This window comes from Scomber scombrus, chromosome 6 (genome assembly GCF_963691925.1).
Source record: "Scomber scombrus chromosome 6, fScoSco1.1, whole genome shotgun sequence".
Lineage (NCBI taxonomy): Eukaryota > Metazoa > Chordata > Actinopteri > Scombriformes > Scombridae > Scomber > Scomber scombrus.
Window position 1 is genome coordinate 25,304,057 of NC_084975.1, and position 19,182 is coordinate 25,323,238.

At 39.4% G+C, this 19,182-nt stretch overlaps 2 protein-coding genes across 4 annotated transcripts in view; both read right to left on the reverse strand.

Annotated features, from left to right (window-relative positions):
* Window positions 1-8,351, reverse strand: part of elmo3 (engulfment and cell motility 3) — a 25,799-nt gene extending 17,448 nt beyond the window's left edge. The window contains exons 1-4 of one of the 2 annotated variants that reach the window (XM_062420334.1): window positions 8,139-8,351; window positions 3,386-3,494; window positions 652-692; window positions 474-546 (exon numbers count right to left, since the gene is read on the reverse strand). In XM_062420334.1, coding sequence (XP_062276318.1) covers window positions 474-546; window positions 652-692; window positions 3,386-3,463 — 192 coding nt within the window. In that variant the 5' untranslated portion in view covers window positions 3,464-3,494; window positions 8,139-8,351. Of the gene's footprint in view, window positions 1-473; window positions 547-651; window positions 693-3,385; window positions 3,498-8,138 lie in introns of both variants that reach the window. The other variant, XM_062420332.1, reaches the window with a different exon arrangement.
* Window positions 8,352-10,447: 2,096 nt separating this feature from the next.
* e2f4 (E2F transcription factor 4) lies at window positions 10,448-18,366 on the reverse strand. Of its 2 annotated transcripts, XM_062420338.1 has the most exons (11): window positions 18,147-18,366; window positions 16,233-16,342; window positions 14,242-14,403; window positions 13,586-13,629; window positions 13,417-13,481; window positions 13,140-13,328; window positions 12,790-12,874; window positions 12,411-12,557; window positions 12,149-12,196; window positions 11,982-12,026; window positions 10,448-11,847 (listed from the first exon to the last, which is right to left on the reverse strand). In XM_062420338.1, the coding sequence occupies exons 1-11, from the start codon at window positions 18,309-18,311 to the stop codon at window positions 11,732-11,734; spliced, it is 1,176 nt and encodes a 391-aa protein (XP_062276322.1). In that variant the 5' UTR covers window positions 18,312-18,366; the 3' UTR covers window positions 10,448-11,731. The 2 variants fall into 2 exon arrangements, with proteins under 2 accessions (XP_062276322.1, XP_062276323.1); XM_062420339.1 differs by lacking the exons at window positions 12,149-12,196; window positions 12,411-12,557; window positions 12,790-12,874 and having other exon boundaries at window positions 11,982-12,096.
* Window positions 18,367-19,182: the final 816 nt, after the last annotated feature.

Below are 19,182 nucleotides of genomic sequence, written 5' to 3' on the forward strand. Positions count from 1 at the left end.
AGAGTGGGGGGGCTGCCAGTGACAACCTTTTCAGAACGTCATTTTACATCAACAAGCTGTTGAAGAGTGTCTTTCCATGTGCTTTTCTCCTTTTTGTTCTCTCTCTCTCTCTCTCTCTCTCTCTCTCTCTCTCTCAGTCCTTTTTCAGTTCGTCTCAATCATTTTTAACAGCATTAATCACATTCTGTATCCTGCTTATGCCAAGTAACTTCAAGTGGTTTCAGTTTCAGGGGGAAACACACACAAAAGCTGACAGAACTCCCAAAGTGCTGACAAACATAGTGATTCCCTGATTCACTGCCGTGCTTTGACATCTTAAAAAGAGATTTACATCGTTCCCTTAAACGTAGAAACATCTGAGGACTGACTCAGGTATGTTGCTCGATGTCTTCAAGATGTGCTCGAACGTTTGCTGGATTGTTTCACAGGCGTGGTTAAATACTTGCATTGATTTCTGTAGAGATGTGACTCACCGATTCAGTGATGTACGTCTGCACTCCATCGGCGTACTGCAGAGCGTAGTTGTCGGGACCTGGGAGATTCCAGCTACACACACAAACACACTCTGATATAATCTATCATGGTAAATGAAGCTGAATGATAGTTATGTCAAACATGACCACAGAGACACAAAAGCCATCATCAACTTACCCATCACAGACCTCCTTTATAACAGCAGACAGAGGCTTTTTCTGAACAAAAAAACACAACAAACAGCTTATAGTCAGATACGCACATAAATAATAAAAACACACACACCTGTTGCACACATGTGGATCATACCAGCAGGACTTAGCAGACTATACACTCACAGTATTTTGGCTGAACACATGCACATGCTACAGTAATGACATGCTGTTATGGGATCACGGCACCACAGCTATTCTCGCTGGCTGCAAACCTTATTTGCCGAGAAGAGGAAATCCTAGCGTTCCCTGACGCTTTCTGAACAATGTTACCCTCGGTGCCCAGATCCCTCTTTGTACACAAATAAAAGCCAGACTACTTCCATGTCTGACTCTCAGCTATCCTGCTATTAGTGGTCGGCCCCGCGGTCAACCAATCAAAATGTCTTCGGGGGTTCTGCGGTAGACCCAGTGGATGCTCTGTTATTAGTGGCGGCTGAGAAGGTCAACCAATCAGATGTGTTCGGTGAAGATGGATGGACCAATGAGAAGTGTTACAAGGCCTGGGAGGATTGGTTGTGATGCAGGCATTCAAAATAATAACAATAAAAATGGTGGGACATTGAGATATTGAAGATATATGAGTTTTGAAGTATTTTTGAAGTACCAGGACTGTAAAAAGTGATGGTTTATATTGTGCAGAAGTTTCCAATTGTTGAAATTAACAAAGTCCGATAGTACCTGTTAAATCCTCTCAAGTGATGTACGGTATGTGACTGACTGTGAGATACAACCACACCCCTGTGTCTTGCACAAACTAGGATTACTTCCCTAAAGTTTCTGAGAAACACATGAAAAACTTCCCCACCATGGCATTTAATAAAAGCCAGTGGCTTTTATTGTAATTGAAATGAATGAGTTTCAATATAGGCTGTTGGCGTGCAGCAGGGAGAATGAATTACACAGAAAGATGATCTTGATCTTGAAATAGCCGTGTTAGTCTATTCACCAGCCAATAAACCACACTGGTGGTGAAGTGGGGATAGCTACCTGCTCTAGGCACACACACCACAGTCACCAAAAAGTAGTCCAGAACTAATATTATCTTCTTCTTGTTTCGGTTTCCTGTGTGACAATTACTATCTCAGCTTCAGCCCTGACATTCAGTGTTAATCTTAACCCATACAGACACATTTTGACTCTACATTGTATGTGATGTGCTATTGTGTGCAGCTGTGTATTTTGTATATGTGCTGTGTGTTTTATGCTTAGCACTGTTAATTGCTGTTTGTTCTGAAAAGACTACAGATGAAAATTAGCTATAAATGAATTCTAGTACACTATATCATATGGTAGCGTTTATGTTTAACAGTGTACATGGTGCCAATAAACAAATTACCACTACTACCTTGTACAATATATACAGCAGGGTCCAAAAGTCTGAGACCGCTTTCCCATTTTAAGTGAATGGGAAAGTGTGTATTTGTATACATATCTAACACCTGATATGTTACATGTCAGCGCATGTCTATGTCGTGGTTTGATATGTTAGAGCTTCATCTTTAAAAAGACATTTGAGTGCACATTAGTGTGTGTGCAAAAATGTCAAAAAGGCAGTTAAACAAAAAAACAAAGCATTCTGCCAAAAATAATTTTTCACCAGCCAAAATAATATAATATTGTGTGTTGCCATGGATATAAGTTTAAAAAATTGATCTGATTGGTTGACAGTGTTGAGTAACATCACCGCCCTAAATTTAGCCTCTGAGGATTTCTCAGGTTCTCAGAATCAGCTCTATCAAGCTCCTCCAAATTAAAAAGTCATGTTTAGTTTTATTTAATGAGAGTGTGTAATATAGAGGCATACACATGATCTCAGGCAGCAGTCGTTTGGTCACATCACTTTGTAAAGGGGAAGCTTGTTGCAAATGTGATCAGCAAACAAATAAATTTGAACATACATTACCTACATACACATACGTCAACAGGGCCGACTATAGCTTCTGTTTGACACTTTTTCTCAGACTGCTATATGTGTATATGTATATATATATATATATATATATATATATATATATATATATATATATATATATATATATATATATATATATATATACATACATATACACATCTACATCATTATCATTCAAATTTAGAAATAACACAACAGTGAACTGGTTCCGCTGTGTGTAATGATCTTCAGAGTTTAACACTCTGAGATGTGAAACTGTTATTAAGGGCGCTCCTGTAGCTCAGGGATTAAGACGCCAACCATAAACTACGATGTCATCGCTTCAAATTGCATCCTTTCTCTCTACTGTCTGTTATAAAGTCTTAAGATGCTCTTGCTTGATGCACATGTCTGCCCATCCCCTGTGAGCTCTGGGATCATGTCCCACTAACAGCAAAGCAACCAAAGTGTATGCAAGCTATCCCTTAAAAAGGTTGGCGTTACAGTCATTGTAGCGGTCTTTGGGGCTTTACCAAGACCAGTAAATTAAGCAGCTGGAGAAGAAGTGCTGCCTGGGAGGCTCAACATAGAAATCCCCTTGTTGGTTCACAGACAGTGTTGAGCAGCCAGCTGGAGCAAAATTGAGAGCAAGCAGACACCAGAGACTCTCCACGGACAAGTGAGATACTACCATGACATTTTTATCGTTCACCTACCTTTTTGCCAGCATTTACAGTTTTAAAGGGGGGAATATTTGGAATTGTGAGTGTTGGTCAGGGTGTGTGTGTGTGTGTGTGTGTGTTACCTGGTCCAGTTGTATGAGCTGGGGGTAGGCCCCAGGCATCTGGATGGCTATCTTCACTATGTCTTTCTGTTGTGGCATTTTGGCACCTCTTGACTCCACCGCTCTCTTGCTGCTGATGAAAAAAGATAAGTGAAAATAAGTCGCCTCATTATATCACCCTACAGAAAGTGACAAAAAAAAATCTTTCACGGTGACTTCATTGTTTACTAGGGAGGATGTGTATGTGAAACCATCCAACAACAAAACCAGTAAACACTCCCACCCCGCTGTAATTACAGATTGAGTTTGTGTCTGGTGGGTCCAAACTGATGATTAACAGAATACTGATGATAATGTGGACCTAGTCTTCACTTAAACATGTCCAGTCTTCTCATCAATGACTCAGGTCAGTCAATCCAACTTTCATTTTCAATATGAAGTTGTAGAACACTGTGTTCCTCTTTTTACTGTGTATTTATGGTGCATTGACTAAAACTGAGAAGGCTAATTGCTATCTGTGCACGCACTATGGATTGTTCCTCTCCCTTTCACACACACTTCCTCCTCAGCCTTCACTCCGCATTCCCAGAGGATACAGAAGAAGCTCTTGTTGTGTTTCCAACCCCGTCCCCCACTCCTTCCTTCTTCTTCCTTCTCTTTTTCTCACCCCCTGACTCTCAGGCACATGGAAACAATACAGCCGGGCCTAAATTCTTCTGTACGTTCAATGAGCTTGCGATGAAAAGAAGAAGAAGAAGAAAAAAAGGGGGTCGAGCTTGTGCCTGCTTGCGTTCGGCTTGTGATTAATAACCCACCCACCCCCCCCCTCCCCTCCCCTCTGCGAGATCTCCCCGGATAGTTCGCATACCATCGCTCCGCTCTTGAAAAGAAAGCCCTAGCAGTTTATGGCAGGTTTCAAAGCCAACGCTCCTGTCAAAAAAACACCCAGCCTTTTACCGTTTTCTCACCTCGCTCGCCCAGAGGCAGCGTTTTTCCTGATAAAGGACGCCTTCAAAGCAATCATGAAAATCAGGGTCGACTGAAGCTCAACTCTTGCTGATTTGGATCAACGGGAAGATGCAAACACAAGCATGACGAGTGTGTTTTGAGATCATTTACATAGACAAGACAATGAAACCCTGAGGTGCTAAAATCTCGCTGGTGTATATCGGTGATATTGCTGCAAACAGAGATCAACTTAACTCTGACAAATAACAGTTAGTTTGCAGATTTAATCTTAACGAGATTTTGGGGGAGGGGGGTGTGTGTGTAGATTTGTTAGAGGGCAGCTTATGAGTCAGCAAATTCAATGGCAAACTGTGGGTAATGGCATGTGATGTCTCTGCAACAACAAAGACTGCCTGTGGTTCTTAAGCTGTGTATCTGTCTGAGCTGTATAATGATGAATGGGAAAGTGATTCCATGTGGCAGCTGAATGCCAAATAATCGGTTTGGTTGCACTACAAAGAGAGAAAGGAAATATGTGTGTGTGTGTGTGTGTGTGTGTGGGGGGGGGGGGGTTACACTTTGAGTAAATAATAAGTAATATGAACTTTGATTTCTGGTTATCTAATGAATATTTTATAATGTAGTATTTGAAGATTTAAAATAAAGTTTTCAGGTGCTTTAATTGTATCAGGCAATTATGTGACATTATTTTTGTGGTGCTTTTAATCATTAATGCAGCAGTGCAGGTGAAGTCATTCATTTTTCATTTCAATCGACTTTTCGCAAGTCTAACAACTTTTTTTGAAAACTGCCTTAAAGAAAAGAAAAGACGACCAACTATTTTCTGGTATAACTATAATTGAAAACCTACATTGTTTTTCTTTTTTAATGCTTTGTTTGTTGAGTTTTTAAATTGAAAACAAACACAACATATAACATCCACCCATAACAGTCTCAGCAAGAAAGAAAAAGGGTTAACCCTTTTTTCTCTCAATTTGACAGCTGTAAAAACATCCCTTACATATTTCTTTTAGCTGGACATTTCCTAATGTAACCAACAGTACACACAATGCATCTTTTTTCAATTTATGTACAGCTGATACACATTTTTTATATATGTACATGTACAAATTTGACCTGCATTTATTAAAAAATTATATTTAAAAATATATATCATCAAATGTGTTCTTCATATTCTATAAAAATGTTCTACTGGACCATGATATAGTGATTATTAATGTCTTTTCTCCTTAAATGTATAGAATACACTCTGTCTCCACTCTGACAGCTTCATTATAGATGAATCCAATATTTAATAATGATCGATGGGGAATTTATGAGTGTGAATTATGAGTTAGAACAGTATGTAAGAGTTAAGGGTGTATCCACATAATTTACAAATAAGCATATGCAAAATACTCCTAATTAACCATATAAGTACTAAAATATGTACAATAAATACACATGTGTAACCTTAAATGGTTTCTGGTCTCATATAACAATACCAATATTATACTGAAAATAAACGCTAAATGGAAAAAGAAAAGAATGTGTCAAACTGAAGACACATAATTACATAATTGCATCATAACACAGAATCAGAAGAGAAGACAAGTGTAAGAAACCAACACTAGACTCAGAAATTCACAAGATTTCCACCAGACTGGATTTTCCCGGGGCTGATGACAGAGCACTATTGGTCTACGTTCATTATGACCTGTTGGTACATGCTTGAAATCTTGTGTAACGCTCCAGCGCATTGAGCCTGCCTGACATTCTCACTTCATTACAGCAAGCTCAGTCTATACTTACGCTAGAGCTCTGAGCCTCGGCTCGTTTCCTCAACAGCAAAATAACACACGCTCAGCAAGATTAGTGTTGTAACCTGTGATCTGACTAATTAGATTTACTTCATACTGTACATTTAATCACATTAGTGGCGTGTTTAAAGTATGAGTGTTCAAAGAAGTACGAATAGGCAGACAAATAAGATGTTCACGTCCAACATCCAAACCTTGTTTTGAGATCATTAACTGCTTAGATGTTCCTACAGGTTTCAGTAGTTTAGAAGTGGTAGAATTTCTTCAGACAGGCACCACCCAGGACAACACAGCACACTACATGAGGTCCCTGTCAGACATATCTTTAAGTATGAGAGGTGTCAGTGGTGTTATGTCTGTTGTAACCTCAGTTTGTGAGAAACAGAAATTATGCTGATCAGTAAAACGAAAGAGGGGAAGTTTTTCACCTCTCTGATCTCAGTCTCCATGGAGGTTAACCACAAACTGAGTGTGTTTGTGCCTGTCTGTGCTTGTGTGTTAGCTCCCTTCAATGAGGTACATGGAAGATGAAACTGTTTGCTTTTACACAGACGTGAAGTTGAGGTGTTTGTGCTCAACTCTCGATGCAACGATTGAGGTTAACACGGGTTCAATGAAGGTTATCTATTAATAGAATATCCAGTTACATTAATTACCAGTTAATGTAGCCGTTGGGTTTTTCGAGCTGAAATTACACAAAAGAAAATGTATAAGCAACAATTTGATTTCATTAGTCTTTGGAAAGCAAAAGGGCCAAAAATGCACCCGCTCCCCATGTCTTTTCATTAAAGTCACATTCCACTCACATATATGTTTTTCATCTTGTCCTTACAGCTGTGCAGAATGATGTATGTGCAGAGTTTGGCACTAGAAGGCTGTATTTAACACTCATCTGCTAAAAGTGGAAAAGCTTCTCTGTGATCATTGCAAATCTGAGTTAAAGGGGCGGATCTATGAGCAGGATTTGTGACATTACAACTAGTTTTGAAGCCAATCCTGGTCCAATATTCAACTTGTGTGTGATGTGGGGAATTAAAGCCTGCAGTGCTCATACACTGAGAATTAACTTTACAGTGAAGTAAGAGATATCTTCTAGATAGAGGTGTCTTCTTCTGAAAATATTTGCATATTTATAGATTTATAGATTCTGGACATTTTAATGAAGGATAAGGAAGGATTTTAACAAGATTATTTAACTTTTTTAGTGATTTTTTTTAAAGGCAAAGTAGAATATTTTAACTGTCTGGAGTGGATCTTTAAGCTTTAAACCGCAAGCATGGTCAGACCTGTTGTTAAGACTGAAGACCCCCTCCGCTCTATGTGTGTGTGTGTGTGTGTGTGTGTGTGTGCATGCCTCAGCTGTCTGAAACTCATAACCTGACAGGGTGCCACACACACACACACACACACACACACACACACACACACACACACACACACACACACACAGGGTGTAGCTCAAACACAGGACTAAATACAATGAGTTGGACTAACAGCAAAGAGGAAACTGGAGGCTACTGAGATTTAGTGAAATCAGATTGTACAATGCTGCACTATAATTTGCACGTTAAGGTCCTTTTTTAGTTTTTAATTTCAATTTCAATATTATTATTGTTGTATACATGTTTTTTTCCTGTCATATCCCTATCTTTTTGAGCTGCTGTAACGATTCATTGTCCCCACTGTGGGATCAATACATGTATCTGTATCTTTATCTTTTAAAGTGAAAAGATAGAAGTGTAACATTCAAAAATTGTACAATGTAGTGTAGTATACTGCTAACAATTGTTTTACACACTGGAAACATCATACCACCAAACTGGTTTAACATTCACTTTAAAGGTAAACGCATGAGAACTAATAAAGGCTCAAAAGAACACCTGAGCTGCTTGTACTTCTATACAACTTCTACTATGAGTCCTGCCACACTTTGTGAAAAGAGTCACGGTGGGTGTGTGTGTGTGAGAGAGAATTGTGAGAGTCAGCTGCAGTCTTCTGCGTCCTACCTGGTTAGAAAAGGCGAGTCGAGGCTTTACTGTCCTGCAGGAACCGCCGCAGTCGGAGCGAGAAACATTTGCCGCGGTGTGTTTTCTCCTCCTCAGAAACAAGCAGCTCAGTCCTCAGAAGTGACTTTAACTCAGAGAAACATGTGAGCAGCTCGGTAAAAACAGGAGGCAAACCTTGCAACAAAGTTTTAGGGAATGATAAGTTGACCTAAAAGTTCCGGGTTGGTTGGAGTAACTCAGTCGAGGGTTTGTGTGAAGCTAGCAAGAGTTTGACGACGCTCTTCCGGTACGGAGTTTCAGAATAAAGACAACGTGTTTCACTGTGAACATAAGCCTCTACAAAACTGCCACTATTTATTTATTTTAAGGGTTTAATTATATTCATACACGTTTATGTAAGAGTTCACCTCTATACATTTCAATACATCATTTTTAAGACCTCCAAAAATGATTTGAAACTAATGATGATTGATATAATGCTTTTATTTCTAAAGAAATACAATACGCTTTTTGGAAATGCTGTTGCTGCTTGTATTTAGCTGTACTAATTTTTCCTCCAGATTTCCAAGAAGTGGTAAAGGGGCTATAATTCAAAGTTCCGGGTCGGATACAGCTGGTCACAGCTGCCCCCTGCTGTCCCTCCTGACTGCAGACTGAGTCTTATTGTGCACTTCATAATGTATCATCTGTAGTCTAACCCTAACCCAAACAATATGTAAAATACATGTTTACAGAAGCCCAATCTACTGTCTACAGAGACAAACTAAATGTTCAGAGCTCCGGTAAGCAGCTTTCCTTCTTTTGAGACACAATTCAGTATTAAATTCACTATCACAACTCTTTACCTTATGTTCACTTGTCTTATACCAGCAGCTAACTCATAACTTTGTCTATTAACATTACAGACATGTTTTAAATGACTAATGAATGGCTCATATCAGTACATATTGTTTTCAACTGAATTTACTGTAACAGCATATCAACAGGAAATCCTCAGACACACACTCTCAATGTGAAAACCAAGACAACCAGACAATACACAAAGAATACCAAAGTGTTTATTTTCATTTCATTTGATGCATCTACAGCTTAGCAATGGTGAGCCTGTTAAAAGCAGTCTGTAGGACTGAGTCTGACGCGCCAACACACACACACACACACACACACACACACACACACACACACACAATTCATTCAACCAAGTTCTGTTGAACTCTACGGCTGCTCTGTTGAAAGTTTAGGCAAACTCACAACACTGTCCAAACACAATGACTGGCTACTGCTCAAGGAGTGCATGAGTAGCAACCAGTCTGTCCACAGTGATGTAAAGTGCAACAATGAGATAGAATGCTCTGATTAAGCAGGAGGTTTTGTGGATAAATTCCTTAAGTTTTGAAGTGTAGCCCCAAATTAGTAGTAACAATCCTGTAATAATATATCTAGAAGGTATAAAAAAATAAATGCTATTCTATACAAGCAGTAGCAAGATATACATATCATTCAGGGCAATACAGGATTTTTTTTTTTTTTTTTAAACACGAGTGATTTTACAGAGAAAAAGCGTTGTAGAAAGTTGAACAATTTTGACATTTGTACTTTAACAGTCTGACTAGTAACAACTCATCCTGAACCGCTACTCATTACCTGTCCCATGCACAGAGAGAACGATTAGAGTCGAAAACAATATTTCATTTTTAGAGACAGGCAGTATTTCATTTACCATAAACAGAAAGAGTGAAAATGATTGAAAGGGATCGGTGCCAGATATACAAAGACGAGCAATGAAAAAAAGAGAACATATTTCATGACATGACTATATTCACTGCATCATTAAAAATACATACATGTCCTTTTACATACAAATTAACTGAGTACAATGGTATTCATATACATACATAATAGCTGAAAGATTTCTTTTTGGAGAGGGGGAGAAAAAAAAGATAGTCCTCTGATCTTTAAGTTATACATAAATCAGAGCCAATAAAAATCTGCAAGGTCCAACAGTTTAGAGGCAAAATGAAACTGAAAGCCAGTCTGTTTTTTTTAAATAATCAATCCTCTCAGTGTAGAAGTGTTAACAATCAACCAGGCAGCCATGATGTGGAGACATTTTCATTTTAACAAGCACCTTGTAAACTTACTGGTTAAAAGACCCCCCCCCCCCCCCCCCCCCCCTCCCCTCTACCTGTCTGCTTCTCGCTGCACTTTCAACTATCAATTATAAAAAAGCAAAAAGCAAACAACCCCCCACCCCAAAAAACCCTAAAAGTTATAAAATGTCAGGATTTAACCCAACCAGAAACCTCCCCCAAAACCCTGTATCACTTTTTGGTCCTTCAAGCTTAATGTCACAACGTGTACTGGCTTCAGTAGCTCAGCAGTACCATCCTCTTTCTCTAACTGGTGCGCAACAACACTTAAACACTGAAAGGTTTAATTAAGACGAATTACTCCTCTGTGATTATAAAACAAGCACTTCATACATTCAGTATGATTAAAAGCACTTTTGCTTTGAGTCTGGTACCTTCTCTTTTGTTGTTGTTTTATTTGCAAACTATTGCTCTTTCTGTGTTACAAATGTAGTTCATTATTACACAATAGTCTGGTGTGCTGGTAATACAAAATATATATTCTCTATGTACATGAGGACAGTGCATATTTAACCAGCTGTGTTTGGACTCATACAAGCCATGCGTGAGCAGCTGCCGGGTGATAAAGGCTGTTCTCCGTTAAGTCTGCCATGACTCTTGACCTGATAGGAAAAGGGCTTCTCTTTTTTTTTCTTCCTGAAGACATCTTGACTTTAAAAGTGGAGTGTGTAGAATTTGTGTGTAGTGGAACGGACTTGGCAGAAACTGAATAATAGATTATATAACAATGTTTTTATAGTGTGTAATCACCTGAAAATAAGAGTTGTTGTGTTCATTACCTTAGAACGAGCCCTTTTATATCTACATGGGGAACGGGTCCTCTTCCACAGAGGCCGCCATGTTGCACTGTCATGTTTCTACAGTAGCCCAGAATGGACAAACCAAACACTGGGCCTTTCTCTCTCTCTTTTTTTGGCCACTCTGGGTTCTCTTACAGGCTTGTAAGGGGACGGTGAGGGGAGGACTATTCATTTGGTTGCAATCTGCAACCTCACCACTAGATGCCAATAAAATTCTACACACTGGTCCTTTAAAAAAGCGTTCATGACTAAACACATGCACACGCACACACACACACGCGCTTACGTAAAGCATGCCCTACACACATTCACCCACAAGCGCACGCGAAAGCTGATACAAACATAGCGCTTACATACACATCATACACAGTAATTCAAAAATATAATTATCTGTCACTTGTTTTGACTTTCCTTGGAAAAGCAGTTAATAAAATGTTTTGTTCTCGCCTGTACTTCTTCACATGGCTGTACATCGAGCTGCTGTCTGACCAAGCTCAGGCTGAGCTCACAGTGTAAATGCAGAGGTGTCCTTCAACACTGCACCTCTTCTCTGCTTCACTGTCAGTGGGGGGGAAATTTGGAGAAAATTAAGGTAGATTAGCATATTTGGGCAACGGTGTCTCGCTCGGACAACAATCAGGGGTCAGAGGTTGATAATGGGGACGTCGAAGAGGTCACACAGGCCTTCTGTCTCATCCAGGTTGTATATGTAGTCGTGGTCGCTGGGTGGAGGGGACAGACGGAGGAGAGGCGAGAACACTGGAGGGGGAAAACACAGAGAAAGACATGAAGAACATATACAGGGTGAATAAGAGGACGTCATGAGAAAATAATTCACATTTTTTCATTTATTTTCCTTGAATTGTTCTCTGCAACTCCTTCTCCAAACTCACCTTCTGATGACATCAAGTCCTCCAACAGATCTCCACCCATGATCTCTGTGAGAGAGAAAGAAAATATCTGAGTGACTTGAAGTCTACAGGACACTGAGAAAGTGGTATGCAGGTTCTTCACTGCAGAAGAATATATCTAATTTGTCATTTACTAAAGAGAGTTTTACCTTTTGTTGGATCAAACATTTCAGAGAGCTCTTTGGGAAAGTCCAACACTAGAGAGGGAACAAAACAGCAATAAAGCCAGTATTTAAGTCTATGATATGAATTAAAATTAATTTGTGGAAAGTGGAACAATCTAATTTAATATCTGTATCATTGTAAAGAAGATGTGAGCCCAATGGAATTATATGGCACCAAACTTTGGGGTAAAAAAAATGTACAAAAGGTGGCGGCCTTTACAAAGCTCCATTTTAAAGGGAGACTCACATTCAGAGGGATCCGACTTAATTGGTTCAAATACTGCAGAGGCAGAAGAGGAAACGGATCCATCCAACAAGGCAGAGGACTGAAGTTGCTGAGTAACTGTAGAGGGTGTGTCTGTTGTTGGGGTGAGTGGCGTGGTAGTCATCACTTCTAAAAATAAAAAAGGTGCGAAGAGTGAGACAACATGCTGTAAATTACTACACTAATGCTGGCTTTTTGCCATGTATTACAGTGCATCACTAATGGTTGCAAAATATAACAATAAAAACAGACATTTGGAGATTTTCTACAATGAAAGACATTTATAGAAGGTAACAAAGTTCAAGTCTAATAATCATTTACAATACTTCAGCTTTGTGCATGAATATCATGTCCTTCCTACCTGTCACTGAGGCTGTCTGGTTGGCAACAGCTGATGTTGTGGTGACACCAGGTTTTGTAGAAGTGGCTAGAGCTACTTTAGGGGCCTGGAGAATGAAAAAGTGAAAGAAAGGAAAAGGAGGAAAGTCATGACACTACACAATAAAGTGCGGGATATAAAAAAAAAAGCAGAAGTTTTCTTTTTCAAACTGTTATATCAATTACGCAAACTGAGAAAAAACTGAACTGAAGCGCATAGATAGTTTTGCATGAATAAAACTCCTGCCTTGGACTACTGCAGGAATGATGTAGTAAGCAGTTCAATACTTAAACAGTACTGATTGCATAGAGAAAGCTGATATCTGTGTGGACCTGGGAGGCAGAAGAGGGCAGCTGGGAGGTAGGCGTCGGTGCTGGGAGGTTCTGAAGGACGTCATCTGGAGGAGGGACGGGCAAAACAACAGGAGAGGCACTGGACGGGTCCTTATTGACCAGCAAAACCTCGATGGGACCAGACGAACTCTTCAGACGTATCTGGTACTTTCTTTGTCCGTTGAGGACCTGGATACACACACAAACAGTTTGAGACATGACAGAAAACAACAAGTAGATGGACCTGAGGGACATTTGATATGTACACATGACTTACAGCTTCTGGTATGGGCACTTCTAGTTGTGTGCCAATGGGAGCACGGATTGCTAGGAGTGTGTCACCTGTAAAAGGAGGACAGGGGGGTGGTGAGACATTGAAACTGTGTTGATTGTGACAGAAAAAGACAAATGTTACAAAATAAATTGAGCATCAGGGAAAAAAATACCTTTGAAAGCTCCACAGAGGTCTTCATGTTTAATATATGCCATAGTATGAATGTGTTAAGGGTCGATTTGTCGTAAACATGTTTGCCAAGAAAAAAGAAAATCTGCACATCAGTACATATAATTGGTGGGCTGTGGAGTCATTTCATCTCCAGGATACTCGGTTAACCAAGGCCATGATGCTTAACTGAATACTCCAGATTTATGGAGTGAGCAGGACAGAGCCTAAATAAGAGTTGTCTGTTCCATGGAGCTGGCAGAGCCGGGGGGGTATGCACAGGATTAACCACTATGAGATGCCAGATGGTGTTCAGATTGGATATGTGTTTCACTGTTTTGTTGTGTTTACTGTTCCTCTGTGTCAGAGTGCCAAACACACATATCAAAATAGTGACCATGAATGGTTTTCACAAAGCATACATCACAAAAGAGCCTGCTAATTCACTCAATATTGTCCCTCAACAGGTGTTAGTTAACAACCCCATAATGTCCAGATGGGTTTTTTTAAAAGTTCTACTGAAATATTAAAATATACACAAAGCATCATGTGATTTGATGCAGGATAACATGACATGTCACATCAGCACTCACCGTTACAAAAACAACAACGTCTAGCTGTAACATGCACACAAATACACAGACGTGAAGTGAAGGATATGGGCTGTTGTTGGAGTCGTCTGTGACATTCTTAATGCTCTGTTGGACCCAGACTCTCTGCTGGTCAAGCTCGTGTTCCCTGAGAGCCAGGTCATCTAACTCAGCCTTCAGATCAATCAGCTTATCGGCTATCTCCCTGGTGTTACAGCCCGGACCTACACCCCTGGAACACAAAGCAAATACTGTATGTGGTCATCATGTACAGACAGTTTCACATCCTGATTTGTATTACTACAGTTATGCATCTTCATTCACTTTCTTGTATCAGGCGTCAATTCCTACACAGTTTATTAGATGTGGACCCTCACCCTGAAATTACCACTGACAGTTGATAATTTTGCCTCAAAATAAATGATTTTTGATTGATTAGAAATCCAATGTTCTTGATGATGGAACCAAAACAATGAAAAAAATGTGCTGCTTCCCAAACTGGTAGCAGCTAAAATGTAAATGCATGGCACTGAGCAAACTCATTTAGATATTTCCATTAGGAGTGTGACGAGATCTCGTACCACGAGAAAACGTGACGATATTTCTCGTCAAAGTGAATTTTGTCTCGCGAAGCTATAATTAAGGGGCGCACCAAAAAAAAAAAAAAAAAAAAAAGACGATCGGTTTTCTATCGCTCATTCGCACGTCATGTCTTCTTTTTATAATGTCACGTGTGGATCATTAACCTTGTTGCAGCTTTTACCTGCTGAGAAGATCTCACAGAAGTATGAGATGAGGAGAGGAACAGGTTAACCTCAGGTCTCTACACTGAAAGCCTGAGGTAGGAGGAGCGGGGGAATCTAGCGCACCTATGGAAGCCTAATGATGCAAAAAGTAAAATGAGTCACACTACCAAATTATAACACAATTTATAAGTATTTTATTCTACTTGTGTATTTGTGATACAGGATTTGTGCTATTTACTTTCATTTCTGTGTTTTAAAAAAAAATTAGCAATATGTTATAATTTGTGATAATTGGATTCTTTATTTAATTTATATTTATATATTAGAATTTTTTCTACTCTTTACAATTTACTTTTTGGTATTTGTGATTGTATCTAACTTTTGTATTTATGGTTGTTATTTCCATAAATACCAAAATTATCCATCTATAAAATATCTATATGGGGAAACCTTTTACAGTGCTGCATACTGCATATGATAATTATATATTTAGAAAGTAGAAAAAAGTGATTCATTACAAGCTGATTAGTTCAAACATTTCAATTCAATTTCCATTTTGTGAATTTTAAATAAAAGAATAGTCATGTATTTCCTCATTGAAATTTTCTTTAAAATATAGTTAATATCTCGTCTCAATCTCGTGAACCCAATATCGTGTCTCGTCTCGTGAGCTGAGTGTATCGTCACACCCCTAATTTCCATGTATATTTACACCTTTCATCAAGAGGGTGTAGCAGCACATTTTTCTTCTGTTCATGCCATGTTACAGTGTAGTTATGATACTGTTGATTGTCAAAAAACACAACATGCATGTCATTCTGATTTGTTTCATAACTTCTCGCTCTTCTGTTAAGAGTAATTTCTCTCCTTATGTTATGAATCACATACATAGTGACAGACTCATGACCCTTGCGCATCAGAAGAAATGGGACAGCAACAATAAGTCCTGCAATTCTTCAGATGATTCAGCTTTACGGCTGTTTGTTTGTAGCTATGATACTTCTGTGCAAAGTGAAAGTGGCTGGGGGGGGGGGGCGGGGGTGGGGTGGTGATGGTGTTTGCTGCTGGCTGCATTTAATAGTGTGATTTAACATAGTTCAGCCTTCTTAATACCTGTAAGCAAATACCTCACTGTGATGAAGGCCATGTTAGGTCCGAATAAAATTAAAAATTTTAATGAGATCACCACACACAAATTGTGGAAGTATTTTTAAATTTAAAATAAGCATTTAAATGAAGTGAAAAATCCTTTTTTATTTGGTACGTAGTCAGAATCTTTCCACCTTTGGGAAACAGAAATAAACTGCGGACTCACTTCCATTGGATACTGTTTTTGGACTTCTTCTCTATTAGTCCAATTCCCTCCAGCACATTAGTGATGTCGTAGATTCGTCGCTTCTGCCGCACTGCCAACGTGTCTGCTGCCTGCATGACAGGACAAAAGCAATGGAATATATCATGGTGATTACTGACATCTCCTTTAGAGTTCATAGCAAAAAAAAACCCCAAAACCCCCACTAACACAAAAACTGCTGTATCTGTACCAACAGGTCCAGCACCCTGCAACTAAAAACTATGAGGTTTCACAAAATATGATGGGTGTCATTTATACTTCCTTCCTAGCCAAAGTATTGTCCTAACTTAGTGTTTTACAAGCTAATGATAACCATGTGGCTGGTACTGATAAGTCTTGGCTTTGTCATGTATGCACTGCAGTCCAAGACCTACTGAATTACGGCCGCTAAACTTCAAAAACACAGTTCACGTAACTAATCTTATTATTCACTAATGCAAAACAAATGGCGGTGGGCAGGAGGGATCACAGTTGGCAAAGGTAAATTTTAACCTCTTCCTGTGGTGTGAACATATACAGACATCAGCCAGAGAGTTCTGTTTATCAGTACAAACCTAATTCATGTGACTGCTTTTTTTAAAGAATTAAATATAAAAGACTTTCAAGGGGTGAAAAAAGGGATTATAACAGATTAATCACACAAATCACCAACATTAGGGTTTACATCTCATCTTCTCTTTCAATGAGGGGCAGAAAAAGGAAACTTTTTGACAGGTAAAATTTTAAGTGAAATGGAAAGAAAAACAGGCCTTAAAAGTCTGGTATTTTATTATCTATGTGCGACATACATGATGGTCAACAGCCAACGAAGCCAATCTGTCTGTCGAGTCATTGAGGCCTCTTTGAAACAAAAACTGGTCTATCAAAAGAAACCGTAATGCTTGGCTGGTCAAGCACCCATCTGGTCTGTTGACAATCTCAACTCCAATGTTTTAACTAAATTATTATATTCTGTCTTGATGCATTTTAGGTTTTATGTAAAGCACTTTGAATTGCCTTGTTGTTGAAAGGTGCCACACAAATGTATTTGCCTTACCTAAATGGATGGTTAAATAGCATGGATGCCAATGTTTTTTTTTTTTTTTACATGTTTCTAATTATATTACAGATTGATTAGTGTATATTTTCGTAAGTCTTGGCTGCAGTTAAGTTTTACAAGTTTATTAAACGTTAGTGACACTGGCTGAAAAGACTCTTACTTACTCTAACCATGTATCTCATTAGAAATAAACACTAATTCTAAGTCAATGTAACAGCTCTAACACTAACAGACTGCTCTGTTAGTTGGATTTTAGTGTTGTTAATGTGACCTTTAAACTGCTAATTTAATGAAGCCCAACTAACTGCTGTTAGTGGTGAACACCGCTAACATTAAATAATACACTTTTAACCAAAAGGCCAGCGCACCATTGTTAAAGTACACGTCTTTGAAGTAATCCTTGAAAAATCAACTAAGTGAACGCATGTCGTTAAGTGACAAGGACATTGTCAATCAGGAATAAAACTGTTCATGTGTGAAGATGCAGCGGTGTTAGCTCAGGAGGGAGCGACAAAAGCTGACCCACTTTTCAAACTTTGACTATGCAGGGGGGAGTCTGAAAAGTTGACCAGGCAATGTCCTCACGGTTTGTTACCTTACATTACTCCCGTTAGAAACCTGAAAATACAACGACACGGCATTGAAGTGGAAGTGAAGTAACCCAGGCGTATACAAACTAGCCATACGATAAGAGCTATAGCCCATTCAAATTAGCCTGTCACCAAGCTAGGCTAGGCTAGCGGGCAAGCTAACGAAAGTGCATGTAACCTAACGACAGCAGGCAGCCTCCAAATGACATGTGCTAGCTAACAACAAAGACTGGCTCTCATGCTCACAGCTTTCAGGTCCAACACTCCGTCCTTCGCCTCCTGCAGTAAAGTCACAAACTTGGTAGTGAGCAGCCCGAGGCTTTTTTCATGTCTGCTCGGGGTCTGTGGTTGGAGCGAGTCTCCCACCGCTCCCAGTTCGCCTCTGTTACTGGCCGACTCCAGCTCCATCATCACCCGGGACCAGCTTCGTACTTCCCCCCTGCCTCACCGACCAAACCCCGGCCAGCGAGCCCAGGAAAAAGCACACCCAAACCCCCCCCCCCCGCGGTTAGGCAAACAGAAGGCCAGAGGAAAGTGTGCGGCGGATGAACAGGTGGTTAACGACGTATTCCGACCCGGTTTGCTCCAAATGATTCCAGTAAAACGCCATGAACCGGTTGAGTGTGGTAATTCAATGAGCGAGCAGTCGGTGGAAGAGCCGTTGGCCACGCTAGGTATGACGGGACGGTTCAACCGGCGGGGGGATCATCAGCCAGTAAATACACTCCTAAAAGAACGTATAACAGAACAACAGTGCGTTTATAAAATGAAATAAAATCAACTCAATACATATTTTGTAATCTACTGATATTTTTAATCGCAGTTGAAGATATATAAACTATAAGGATTACGTTTTATTTAGTTTATTTTAAACCGAAAAAGTGTTGTCGGAGCTGCTATTGGTACACGGTCCCTTATCCACTCAAACTTGAAGAAAACACACGCACGCGTCAGGAGCGTGCATACGTGCACTCAAACAGTAGTGCGCGTGCACACAAAATCACTTTCTAGCCATATAAAAATAAAATACATTCTACACGGCATGTATGTGGAAATCTGTATTTAGATGACTATCCTTTGCCAATTGTTCAAACTACATCTGCTCACCAGAAAACCGTAAGATGCACAGTTCATATTTAGACTACTTCTTTTTTTTTAGCAGATGTTAATTAGAAGTGATGAAATATCAATTTATATAAATAAATAGATGCACAACTTAAACAACTACCACCAAGAGCAACTACGTCCGAAACACATAAAAAAGAGGGTAAAATTATTTATT

Coding starts and splice junctions, on each gene's coding strand:
- e2f4 (XM_062420338.1), bottom strand. CDS start 18,311: ATGATGGAGCTGGAGTCGGCCAGTAACAGAGGCGAACTGGGAGCGGTG. Junction 16,343..18,146: donor GAGTGTTGGACCTGAAAGCT/GTGAGCATGAGA, acceptor CCTGTCATGCAG/GCAGCAGACACGTTGGCAGT. Junction 13,630..14,241: donor GACGACTCCAACAACAGCCC/ATATCCTTCACT, acceptor ACACATTCATAC/TATGGCATATATTAAACATG.